At 54.2% G+C, this 13,533-nt stretch overlaps 1 protein-coding gene across 1 annotated transcript in view; it reads left to right on the forward strand.

The window, feature by feature from the left end:
- Nucleotides 1-13,533, forward strand: part of COL22A1 (collagen type XXII alpha 1 chain) — a 237,546-nt gene that overhangs the window by 110,563 nt on the left and 113,450 nt on the right. The window contains exons 22-23 of the mRNA XM_049632862.1: nt 5,205-5,258; nt 13,161-13,214. Coding sequence (XP_049488819.1) covers nt 5,205-5,258; nt 13,161-13,214 — 108 coding nt within the window. The remainder of the gene's footprint in view (nt 1-5,204; nt 5,259-13,160; nt 13,215-13,533) is intronic.

Genomic DNA, 13,533 nt, shown 5'->3' on the forward strand with positions numbered 1-13,533 from the left:
CCACCACCACCACCACCACCAGCATCACCACCACCATTCCTACCACCCATCATCACCATCACTACTACACATTTCCTAATGGTATATCCTGTGCTGAGCATTCTCTGGGCATTATCTCATTTAATTTCTGTGGCACTGTTGGGAGGTAGCAGTTTTGAAACCATGTATGTTTGACACATGGTCTTTTACCCACTTCAGGGACTCAGAGGAGCCAGAATCCTGCTATTACCCTTTTTTCATCATCATAGCCACCATCATATTCCTCCTCATTCCCGTGGCTATCTGTTATGTTTGCATAATGCTTTATTAGGCCTTGTAAAGCGCTTCCTCAAATATTGGATTATTTCTTCCACCGCTATCTTTTCAGATAATTACAATGATTATAATTTTTTCCACATGAGGAAACTGAAGACGCAGCAAGTGGCTTGCCCTTCCCCATCTACCTAAGATTCCAACCTCATTTTCTTATAATATTGTAGAGGAAGGGGGTCGGAAAGGACCATGGAGAGCCCCTTTGCTTATGCCGTGTGGCCAAGTCCTCGTAACTACTTATCTAGAGCTTTATGCCCCATCCCAACTCAATAGCCTCTCAGGCAGTGCATATTCAATATGTTTTTGTCACATTCCTCATTATTTCCAGGGCTTCCTGGAAGAGGAGCACTGACCTGGGGTATGATTTTGACAAGTTGAGATGGAATGTGGGTGTTACAGACAGAGGTGGTAGTGTGAGCAAAATCTCAGAGGCCAGAAATCCTGGGGGAGTGTTTGGGGGGGCCAAGATAAGCAGCTTACCTGAGCTGTTGCTTAGGGATTGGAGCATGGGCACTGGACTCTAGATCTCAAAGGCATGTTAGACTCACAGGGCCATCAATTTCCAGGTAAAACACCTCAGTGTTAACGTGTTTTAGACAAGAAGGAGACCCTGACCATTTCAGAGGTGGGAAGTAACTCAGGCAGAACTTTCTCCCTTTAGGAAGATCACCTGCCAGGATAGGGTGTATGTATAGGTAAGTAATGGAATTTGTAGAAGGTGCAGGATGGCCCAGAAAAGTCTGGAGGGAAGGGACTGGGCATGTGAGCAGGTCAGTTCTGTGGTTGCAGGAAGGCAGAAAGGCAGGAGAAGGAAGGAAGGAAGGAAGAAGGAAGGAAAGAAGGAAGGAAGAAGGAAGGAAGGAAGGGGGAAGGAAGGAAGAAAGAAGGAAGGGAGGAAGGAAAGGGAGGGAAGTAAGGAAGGAGGGAAGGAAGGGTGGAAGGAAAGGGGGGGAAGGAAGGAAGAAAGGGAAGGAAGGAAGGAAGGAAGGAAGGAAGGAAAGGAGGAAAGGGAAGGAAGGAAATAAAGGGAGGGAAGGAAGGAAGGAAGGAAAGGGGAGGAAGGAAGGAAGGAAGGAAGGAAAGGGAAGGAAGAGAGAAAGGGAGGGAGGAAGGAAGGAAGGAAGGAAGGAAGGGAGGGAGGAAAGGGAAGGAAGGGAGGAAAGGGAAGGAAGAGAGTAAGGGAGGGAGGGAGGAAGGAAGGAAGGAAGGGAGGAAGGAAGGGAGGGAGGGAGGGAGGGAAGCTTTGAACGGCACTGGGGACCGCTCTGGATGCTGTGGGTGGAGATGTGAACATGGGCGCTGGATTTGGCCAGAGACTCCCCTAATGTTTCTGTGGGTGACCCATTCAAGATGGTGCCACCTTGTGACCACAGCTAGGATCACAAATTGCCTTCTTTCCTCTGGCCTCTTGCCACCTTTTTGCTTTTTTCCTTCTTGCTGAAACCCAAATGCTGAGATATTTGCTTGCTCAGGTGCACATGCTTACATGTCTTTCTTGCTCACCGGAACCTTCCTGTCTGCCCATAATCCTCCTTTCCAGGCCAGATTTTTTTTTACTGCCCTGGCATGGGAGCCACTCCTGACTCCATACCTTCTGTACATTTCATTACCATCTTAGCTGCTCATCCCCCTGAGCATCAGTACCGTGTATACAAGGTCCCCGAACTTCAGTGAAGCAGGCAGCTGCTGAGACCTTGTACCTCCCTCCAGAGGCGGTGGGCCATCTGGGAGAGGGACACAGACGTGAGCCCCAATGAGATCAGCATTTTAGTTAGTAATTCATCTCAGCAACCTGGACCTTCACATCCCTCCTCCTCCCTTCCGATCCCTTCCTACCAACCATTGAGTGATCTGATTCTCCATTTCAGCCTTTCCTCTGCACAGAGTTACTTTGCAGGCCTGGGTTCTGAATTCTGATGACTGCTCACCAGGCCATTCCGCCGACCTTGAGGGAAAATGGTTTATTCATCTTGTAAATAACCGGTGACTCTCAGTGGAATAACCTGCCAGTAAGTGGAGGGGTGCCTGTCTCGATACCAAATGGAAGATGTCTGCTTTCCATTCCCCGAGGGAGGGGAGCTGGCAGCTCTTCGCTCTCTTGTGACCAGCCCCCCGATGTCTGCATTCATCAGAGCAGGATCGGACAGAGGCCCAGACAAATGCCTCCAGGCCTGGCTCATTTCTGAAGGTGTCCAGGACCGCATTTTGAATTCTCCCTGACAAGTGTCGAGAAACGCATCCCGACCTAGGCCTCGCTGCACCTCCGAGCTGATGTGTTCCTTGGCTCAGGGGGTGTGGATCTGGGGCTCCCGAGCCCGGTCAGCCTGTTCTCTCTGCAAGTCTGCAGATGTCCAGCTTCTGTCTTCCTATCCTTGTGCATCCCCCTCCCCCTCCCCCCACCAGGGCTGTTTCCCTGGCCGGCCGTTGTCTGGGCTCAAGACCACGTCAGTCCTGAAGGGCGTTGTGTATCCAGCCCGCAAATGTTTCCTGAGTCGCCACCATGCGGCAGGCAGTGTTCTGGGCCCCCGGGCAGAGCGCTGCACAAGAGCGGAGCCAGGCCCTGTTTCTGGGAGGCTGGCACCCCAGTTCGGGCAGGCGGGCAGGCAATGACCAAATGTGTCCGTCAGCAGTGTATCCAGCAGCGGCACAAAGAAAGCGAGAGCTGGCGGCAGGGCAGTTTGGGTTGGGCTGGCCAGAGACCGCGTGGACAAGAGGGGCTTGGAGCAGAGACCGCGTGGATGCCTGGGGAGCCCGTGTGCCGGGCAGGAGCAAGAGCGGGCAGAAGACGTTGAGGTGGGAGTGTTGAGCTTGGGGGGGTGGGGGAGGTTGAGATTGGCGCGTTCTTCCTGGAGGAGGGCACTGGCGTGGCTGGACAAGGGAGAGAGTTTGAGGAAATGAGCCGTGCAGGGAGCGGGAATGCAGTTCTGGAAAGGAGGGGAGGGCCTCCCAGTTTGCTCTGAGAAGTGTTGCACTGTGAAGCCGACCTGAGTTCTGTTCTAAGAATGTGGTTCTGGTGACCTTGGGGGGATGGCGGGAAAGGGGAAGCGTAGGGTCAGGCGTGAGGGAGGATGGTCCAGGAGGCCCCCAGGCTGGCACGGAGGTGACAGTGGAGGCGGGCCCACGGTGGTGTGGCCATGGTGAGCTCTGGGAACAGACTGGCCCCTCGCTCCGTCCTTCCTGCTGCTTCCAGAGCCAGCACAAACTGGACCCCGTGGTGTCCTCACTCAGCATCTTTGGCCCCTTGGGCGGCTCCCCTTGGTGCAGGGCACGGATGCTCTTCCTGACCCCTGCTGACCTCGTTCGCCACTCCCCCGCCCTGTAGCCTTCCGTCAAGATCACATCAAGGCTCTGCCGAGGCCCTGCTCCCACTTGCCTGCTCTGTCCCCTGCACTGAATGTGTGTCCCACTGGGATACTCTAATGTCCCCCTTCAGTGCTACCTCAGCACCTCCTCCAGAAAGTCCTCCCAAGACCTTGCGGCAGACCTACGAGTTGCACCTGTGCTTATCGGGAGTGTTGTAGTCCCAGGGGCTCAGGTAGGCCTTCCTGCGAAACCGCGAGCTCTTGAGGTGGTGGCCGAGCCCCGGCAGGACCCGCGGGGCTGGCACGGAGCAGCGGGAGCGTGCGGATGAATACACAGGAACAGCCGCAGACCTGGATCTCGGCCTCGATCCCAGCGGGCCGAGTCGAGGTTGGGAGACTCTGGTTTTAGGACTTGAAGCTCCTGAAAGAACATTCCCTCCCAGCTCACCCAGACTTCTGTGCAACCGTAAAATCCTCGAGCCTGAACAGAGCTGCGTCCCTGAGACCCCGCAACAGCCCCCTGGAGGCACTGACTCACCATGTGACCCACAGCCCTGGGGGAGGGGCCACTTCTGGGAGGTGGGGGCTGGGGAGACGGTATCCTGGGCTTCGCAGGCACTGGGGGCTCATGGAACACGGGGAGGAGGGAGAGCAGGCAGGGGGGTGGGGGCGGGGGCCACCACTGGGGCTGGCCTGGGCACAGACCAAGGCAAGGACGAGGCCTTACCTGGGTGTTCTGACTTCCTGAGGGAAACTAAGGAGGAAAACGAAAAGCATCATTCAGATGCCCGCTTACATAATATATACCCTGTGTCCTATGCAGTAAACCAACCAGAACACCCCTTACCCCTATACACAGGGCTAGACTCCCAGGTTTAATGAGGCAGGTCAGCCCCCCAAGATGACCCACTGGGGTCGTGACAACAGCCTGGACTGTAACAGCAGCCAATCAGAAAAGGCCGTAATGACCTACCTGTCCATGTGTCCGTTTCACCCTTCCTGTGGACATTCCATAGCTGTGGGCACATCAGGGTGACCGTCCACATGCGGATACAGGATGAGCCAGAATCAGCTGCTCAGGGGAAACCAGCAGTTAGCAGCAGATTGAGTGATTTGCTACAGTTATGGTTCATAAAGAGAAAGAAGGGGAGGAACAAGGGAACATGTGCACACGTGTGTGGGCACTCGTGAGTGCGTGTGTGTGTGTGTGTGTGTTGCTTGTCTACACACAAAATGCCTCTGCAAAGATGAGCCAACATCTGGTGGGATTAGCTGCTTTCAAGGAAAGGAACGGAATGGCCGATGGCAGGATAAGGAGATCCTTCTGAAGGGTCCCTTTCTGTACCTTGTAACCTTGGGGCCATGTGTTACCAAAGCCATCTACGTTGCAGAGCTGGGATCCAGTGCTGAGCCTCCGTGACTCCAGAGCCTGAGTCTTCTGCCCCAATCCCAAACCACTTCTCTCTGGAGGCCATCCCACCAGGTGGGGGGTTTCAGAAATCCAGATGGAAATGTCCTCTGAGACGTTACTGCATTGGTTCTGGGCATTACCTGCCTGCTGTTAATTTCGGCTTCTTCTTTTGTCCTCAGGGGAAGAAAGGAGAAGTGGGCCCGCCGGGAACCCCTGGATTGCTGGGGCCGCAGGTAACTACCGCCTTTGCCCTCTGGTCCCTAGCAGTCCTGCTTCCTCTGGTTGAAGAAGCAATTGGGTGGCAGTTCCGAGGTTGGTCACCACAGTCTTGGATGGTCACCTCATCAGAGAGAACGCTCGGTGGGTCCTGGGTCCTCCGGTCTCCCCTTGCTCCCCCGGCCTCCCACCCCTGTGCTAGGAGAATGGCCACTGTCTGCTCCCCCAGAGAAATTTCGGCCACTGGAGGGCAGGCCGCGGCGACACAGTGACACCCACCAGCCAGCCGCGCCCTGCACGAGGTGCCCCATGATGGAGCTCGTGCAGCTGGCCAGACAGGTGGGGAGAAGGGGCCTTCCCGGCAGGGGCTCAGCTCTGCAGGACATGGCCCATGTACAGGTGTGGATAGGCCCTTGTTGGGCTGGAGCTCCCGGTACTGAGCGGGGGGGTGGGGGGTGGGGGGGGTGGCTGGACCGTGAATTCAGAATCGGAAGGGGCTCAGCCAAGAGACCAGGACAACCCAAATGACACGCTACTCCAGGAGGCCACAGACCCGAGCTCTGGTTTGTGTCTGACTTCCGACACACAGTAACATTGGCCAGCTCCTTCCCCCTCTGCGGACCTCAGTTTACCCATCTGTAAAGTGATGGGTCAGGGCCCCCTTCACACTCTGCTGTGCTGTCTTACTCCCTGGATGACCCCTCCTCCTCCTCGCCCCCCTAACTCCTTCGGTCTTTCGGACTCCTCTCTGGTGGGACATCCTCTGGCCCTATGCTTTCTCCAGCTCCCCACCCCCACACATGTGCAGTCACTTGTGGTCCCCTGAGAGCACCAGGTGGGGACGCTGTCTCTGTTCTCCTGGCCGTGGTGGCAGCGAGCAGGGCGTGTGCAGAGTCAGTCAGCCTCCCTCTGGCTCCTCCGTGAGCCGCAGGAAAGCAGTGGGTTTTAGTGCCCACCTGTTACTGGACCTCTCCCTCCATCTGTCAGGCATCCACGCTGGAGAAGGTGCCCACTGCGCATCTGAAACCAGCTTTCACTGCTCGCTGACGTGTAAAGTGTCCTGATGAGTGATGGGTGCCTTGCACGCCTTCTCACACTTCATTTTAGCACCTCCCATTTGGGCCAGATATGGCACGCCATAAGGGAATGTAAAATCAATCATAATTCATGGTCTTCTAAAGATTCCGCATTCGCTGTGGCATTTTGATGTTAATAGTGAAAAATAGAGTGCTTTTTGTATTTGTTTTATTACCTTCCTTTCCAGTGAGCAAAGCTTGTGTATTTCAAATATTGGCTGTACGTGCTGCACCATCAAATTCCTTGAAGCTACAATTTTTTCCCCTACCTACAACTTTCTTTTTTTTCTTTTTTGCTACCTCAGAAAATAGATTCCTTTCTTTCGCTTTTAATTTTGAAATCCGTTTCATTCGTCGAATGTTTACTGAATGGCCAGGTATGGAGCTGGATGCCATTCACATAAAAACAATCCTGCTTTTCCACAGCAGGCGTTTCCCCGGAAGTAGGGTGCTCTGATCTATTCAGGGATCTCAGTGGTGCAGAACCACATAGTGTGGAGCCTTGAGAGGGATCGCCTGGCACCATTGACCGGATCGCCACCCGATGGACACTAAGCTGTGTCCCAGCCAACCACGCCCAAACCAAGAGGCAGCGTTGCCGTGGTGGGCCTCTGGCTGTGTCCCCTAATTCAGCCCTCCCTCTCCACCAACGGCCAAGGTTCCTCCTTGTTCAGCGGAGTCCTCCGTTCGATGGGTATGAAGTACCCACTGTGTGCCAGATGCAGTTCTGTGAATCAGAAGGGGCTGTGACATCTAGGTAGCCACTGTGCGCGCCCAGAGGAACCACAGGTTAGTGGGGCAGAGAGGCCCTCCAGGTAGAGGGACCCGAATTCTGGGAGAAAGGGGAGGCCGTCAGCCTCTCTCAGGGCCCAGAGGTGGCTCCTATGCTGATCTGGAAAATCGGCATTGATTCTGTTGTAGAGTTTTTGGCTCTGATGGGAAGAAGGAAGGGAGATAAAGTCTGTTTCTTCCTGCTTTTGTCAGACGCTCTCTTTACCGTTTGTATAGAATTGCGACTATTCCTTACAACTACATGTGAGGAAAGAAGGTGGATCTCATTTAAAATCTAAGGAAACTGAGCTCAGAGTTTAATTGGCTCTGTGGAGAATGGGATGAGCCCGAAGCGCAGCCTCAGAGTAAGCGAGGCCCCAGGGCAGCTGGCATCCCGTAAGATGCTTTTGGTGCCTCTTTTTCAGGATGAAAAATTCCACCTGCTGGAATGTTTTAGAATAAATATACACATTCCTGACATCATAGGTGGTGGCTCCCGTATCCTGGCAGCCGTTTAGGAAAAACGGAAGTCTTTGTCTCGTCTGGTTGGTGTTTGCAAAGGCAGTGTTGCGTGGGGTGGCAGTGAGGATGGACAGATGTCCCCTGAACTGGTAGCCAGGAGCGGGGCTGACCCCACAGAGGACCGGGGATGCTGTGGGCCTTGGCCTCTACACAGAAATCTGCTGCGGTAGGTAGTCATTATGGCTTTGCCCCGGGTGGCCCCATCCTGAGGGGAGGACTCTCAAATTATGAACAACCCCCTCCAAAACAAATCACTCAAGTAGGGTGATTGTTGTGCTAATTCATGCAAGGAATCTTCACACATCTTCAGATCCCATCCAACTCCATCAAGCTGTACCAATGGGAACTAGGTGGTTATTGAGAAAAACTACTTCCCACTCCTTTATTAATGATAATTAGACTAATTGGTTATGTTTGCGTCATCATCGCAATTACCGCGCACGTTAATTAGCTGCTTAATCACCATCGTATTCGAAGGCTCAAATGTTGTTTCATTAATAATAATTAGGCGGATTGGTGCGTTTTATCAGTAGTGGCTCCTTAGTCGCTCTCGTTGGTAACAATTAAAACAGTCATTATTGTGTTGTTCACATTTAAGTCTGTTGGCTGACTTGTTACTCTCAGGAACAGTTAGATTAACTGGTTATTTGTATATTTTTATTAATGACAAAAGGAGAAGAGAGTGAAGCAATGCCTGGGAAGGCCCCCAGTGTGCCGGGCTAGCTCGCGCACCCTCGTTCATGTACGCGGCAGGTGGCGGGGCAGGGAGGGGCGGGGGTGCTTGCAGCCTTTCTGCTACAGCTGTGGAGACTGAGGCACTGAGGCGAAGTGTGTTTGCCTTAGGCCACAGAGGGAGTGTGAGGCAACCTAGCATTCAGCCTGGCCCATCCTAGACCCAAACCCTATTTTTTAATCTCTGTATACCATCATGGCTACCATTAGTAAAGGTATTAATAGTCAGAGAGTTTCAGTTTAAAATAACGTAACTTACGGTCTTTAATTCAAATGCTGAAATAGCAGACAGGAGGAGCCCCTGGGTGGCTCAGTCGGTTGAGCCTCCGACTCTTGGATTTCAGCTCAGGTCATGATCTCGTGGTTCGTAGGTTTGAGCCCTGTATCGGGCTCTGCACTGAGCATGGAACCTGCTTGGGATCCTCTCTCTCCCTCTCTCTCTGCCCTTCCTCTGCTAGTGTGCGCTCTCTCTTGCTCTCAAAATAAATAAATACAACATTTTTTAAAAGTTTTTAAATATTTATTTATTTTTGAGAGACAGAGACAGAGTGCGAGTGGAGGAGGGGCAGGGAGAGAGGGAGACACAGAATCGGAAGCGGGCTCCAGGCTCCGAGCCGTCAGCGCAGAGCCTGCCGCGGGGCTCGAACCCACGGACCGTGAGATCATGACCTGAGCCGAAGGCGGACGCTCAACCGACCGGGCCACTCAGGCGCTCCAGTAAAGACTAAAACAAATAGCAGACAGGAAGTTCTGCCCTTGGTCAGAAACCCTGTGCGGGTCTAAGACACCTCCCATGGTTTCCCGAAGAAGGGACATGAGTAGTGGTTTTCCAAGCGGCCCTTCCTGAGTCACCGTCAGGTCGACTTCCTCATGCGACTCCCCGTCTCCTGAGTTCATGCGCGTCCGCGTTCTTCTCGACTCGCCACCGACCCAGCTCCTATCCGGGCCAGGGCTGCCTGACAGCTGGCCAAGGAGAGGTCAGTTCCACCTCCCAGATGATGGCTCTCCTTCCGGTTTCTGGCAGCTCACACCTTGTTCTCCTCCTGCAGTCCGACTGCTGGGTCTGGGCCTGCCTGTTACCTCCTCGTCTTTCCATGTCCTGAAAGAACCGGAGGGTTCCATCCGCCGCCTCTCGCGGGATCTCATGCAGGGCCCCGGTTCTGTCCACCCTCCGGGCAGAGACCATGCACAGATCTCGGCGCCCCCACAAGACTCCCCTGGGTCCCTGCTGCACGGAGGCTCCACTGGGGTGCTGCCCGGCCTCAGACACCTAACGTCCTCCTAAAGAACTACCGAGGCCGCCTTCTCCTCCACTGTGCTCCTCCCCAGTGCTCCCCATCTGGGCAGTGGTGCCACACCTACCCGCCTGTGTTGGGCAAGCACAGTCGGGTCCTCGACCTACCTTTTCCCGTCACACACCCTAACTGTTGTTAAATCTCGCCCACTCTGCCTTCAAAACATACCCCGAGTCAGACCAGTTCTTGCTGTCTCCACGGCTAAAGCCCAGGTGGGGACCACTGCCACACCTCAACCCTGTTCTCCCCGAGGGGCCCTGCCACCATCTGACTAGCCCTTCACACTGACTCAGACTTTTGTACTGGGGCTGGTGCCCAGGCAGGAGGCCAAGATAGTAATAAAACTCCCAGCCATGGGGTGGCGCTGGGCTCCTGCTCTTGCCTTACCTTGTTTGATTTGAGCAGTGTAGGCCTCAGGATCCCACCTTAGAGACCAGGGTGCTGGACCTTCATAAAGAAAGGAACTTGCTGTATGACTGGGAGCTAGCAGGTATGGGTTCCATTTGCTTCCTCAAGGACTAATAGGACCCCAAGTGCAGGGACTTGAAATAGATGGGGACCATGGGGCCATATATATTAAGGTATGAATGGCCATCCCTGGCCTATGCCCAGGTCCTCCCCAGGCCCGGCTCCTGCCCCACTGACCCTGTGGCTCGCCAGAGGCTGTATCCAAAACCATCTCAGTTTCCGCCAGAATGGACGTCTGCTCTGCGTGAGGTGTCTGGGCCCCTGGAGGAGGCTGATCGCAACCCTTCCAGAATGTGGACATTAGAGCCGAGGCCAGGCGGCAGCTCTGAGAAGAGCCGCGTGTCCCTGCATGGCTGTTGAAGGCATGGTGAGGCCCTCCGAGCAGCGTCCATGGGGCACCAGCGGCTGGCTGGCTGGCATTCCGTCCTGACTGCTGTCCCCTCTCCCCACCACGTGTTTCTCATCTGTACACACAAGATGCTCCTTGTCAGTGAGAGGAGGCTGGGGCCAGTGACCCACCCCCTTCCCTGCTGGAAATGGGTCCCCAGACCCTCTGTCAGCCATGCCCACTGCTTCTGGCTTCTCTGTCTCTCTAAGTGGCTACTATAGAGTTTAATTACTGTGTAGGATTTTGCTCTTTTACCTGAGTGTGCAACCTCAAACAGGTTGTTATTAAGCCCCTACTGTGTGCACAGCAGTGAACCAGGTGCTGTGGGTCCCTACAAAGGAGGTGGAACAGACCCAGTTGAGCCTGTATGGGAAGTTCTGGTCCCACTTAACGCACACACAGTCTTTCAGGAGAACACCATCCAAGGGGTGACGGGTTGGAACCGAGGGCTCAGACCCGCATCCCCAAGCTGTGCAGACACTTTGCAGGGGTGGGTACAGGGAGGAGGGATGATGGAACCAGGGTCCTTGGATCTGAATGCCGGCTTTGTCTCCTGTCACTTTCCCTCCCAAGGTCCTGTTCTTCCTGTATAAAGTACGGTGGAACAGACCCACTTCGTAGGATTCCTGGAGGACGGAAACGAGATACAGTGTGTAAAGTGCAGGGCAGAGGGAACACCGAGCGGGAGTGGCCCCTCCCTAGGCCCTTCTTCCACTTCCGTTTTCTGCTTTCTCCTCCTATGGATCCCTGCTTCTCTCCTTGTGCTTCTGGTATTTTCACCATTACGGTGAACACGGAATGTGATTCCCAGACATGGCAGCTCTTCAGGGTTACTGGGAGAGTGTTTCCAAAGTCACTGTCCCCTTGGGCTTGGCCCAGACCTGTCTCAGAGTCCAAACAAGGGGCCCGCATACTCTATTTATGACAGCTTTCTGGGTGACTCTGCAGCAGCCAGCCTGTCAAGGATCCTCTGGAGATGATGGCTGTGTGGCTTTAGCGGGGGTGCTTACCCTCTCTGGGTCTCAGTTTTCATTATTGTCAAATAAGGAGGTTTAATTTCCAGTAGATCACGAACAATCCCCTTACTCCAACACTCTGTGGGACAGCAGCATCCTGAGGGGGTTTGCAAGACACAAAGGTGGAAGGGGACACAGGGTCAGAGGAATGAGCTCATCAGGAGGCCAGTTTTCTGGAACTTTCTGGAATGTTTGAAAGAGCACGAAATGCTCCAGGGGCCATCACTGCCCCTGGTGTGTAAGGAGGGAAGAAGACTAACGTGTCCAGATTTCGAGCAGAGGCGGGTGCTACGCGGGGTCAGGAGGGGCCTCAGAGAAGCTGTGTGCTGGTGGTGAGGGGGTGTGAGAACCCCAGAGGTCATGCTGAAGCAGGGTCACCTGGAACGTGCCTTCTGGAGGGTGGTCCTGGGACAGTCACCTGCAGGACTCTCACTTGGCCAAGAGGCGAGCGGAGCTGAATTGGCTCAGCCGGGTGTTGGGTCTGAATGGCTGTAGGGGTGGGGCCACGAGCCTTCTCGGTGCTCTTCCCCGGCCCTCATCCTGCAGGGAGGACCCTGCCCAGGCCACCATCCCGCTCTGCTGGGCCCCTCAGTTGTGTCTGCTCCAAGCACACATCTCCCAACCAAAGTAGATGCCACCCGCAAAGACACACCACGACTGAGCAGGTACAGGGACAGCTAGGTGCCGATGCACCAAAAATTCCGTTTCTGTGCCCATTGTTGACTCGCGTGCGCCCCCAGTGGCAGGAAAGGGAACAGTCCACGGGAGCAGCAGCCCTTGCCATTTGTTAGTATTTATCGCCATCTAGTGGCGGTATGGCATCATTCTCCCTGGATGCACAGGCCCCTCTTCTTAGTGCCCCTTAAATTCAGTAGACTTCTTCAAGCATTTATTGAGCACCTGCTGTATGCCACGTCCTGCAGTGGTCCCTGTGAGAGATGCAGAGGGAGCAAGAGGGGCCTCTGCCTCAGAGGGCATGTGAGTCCGACGGACACGGTTACACTGGCCTTGAGCATGGAGGAGGGAGCAATTAATCCAGGCTGGAGCCCTGGCTTGTGATTCTGTTCTGCTTGTGGAGCACTTCCCTCCCTGCGTCTGCTCCTGGCCACAGGTGTCCCAAGTGTAAGTGAGGGAATGGAGAATGGAAGCTGGAGAGTGGGTGTCCAGACTGGTCTGCAGAGAATTGTGGGGAGAGCTTTCACGAGTACCCCACCCCAGACCTACGGAATCGGGGGGAGGGGCTGGGACAGGAGGCCCATGTCACCCACCCTTGGTGATTCCATGCTGACTGATGCTTGGGAACCACCGTCCTTCAAGATCTTCGGTAATGGCTTGACCCACTGCGTGTGTACGTAGAAGCGTGCAAGTGCGTTCATGTGTTTATTTTAAATGCTCAAGTGCTTGAGATAGAATAGATAATATAATAGTTATATACCCATCGCCCCAAATGTAACAGATGTCAACATTTTGCAAATTTTATTTCAGACCTTTTCTTTTTTGCTTTTGTTCCTTGTTTGTTTGTTTGAAAACTAAAGCATTACTAAGACAGCTGGTCACTGTGTCCCCTTCCCTCCTCCCCTCTCAAAGGATATCGTCACCAGGAGACTGCTCCATGCAAGATTGTCACCCACATTTTACTTTTTCTTTCCAGGGCCCTCCAGGACCACCTGGCGTCCCCGGTCCCGCTGGACCCGGAGGCCCCCCGGTAAGACTGGCTTTGATTTTCCCCTACAGGGGCGCTTAGGTACAGAGTTCATGGCCCATGGGAACCAGGAGCATCTTTATGTGTGGCCATCTGTTTGTCCTTCATCGAAGAGGAGAGCAAAGGCATAAACAAGGAGGACCCCAGCCTCTGTGCTTTCAGACCCTTAGATTAGTCTAGAAATACCTCTTGAGCTCTTGGAGCACATTGGTTGGCTGCTTCTAGAGACAGACACATGGATGGAGGTATGTTAGTGTGGGGGTACCCATTCGGGTGCCTTTTACTAGTTCGTGATTTGGTGCTGAGGCAGCCAGAGGGCTGG

This window comes from Panthera uncia, chromosome F2 (assembly GCF_023721935.1).
Source record: "Panthera uncia isolate 11264 chromosome F2, Puncia_PCG_1.0, whole genome shotgun sequence".
Lineage (NCBI taxonomy): Eukaryota > Metazoa > Chordata > Mammalia > Carnivora > Felidae > Panthera > Panthera uncia.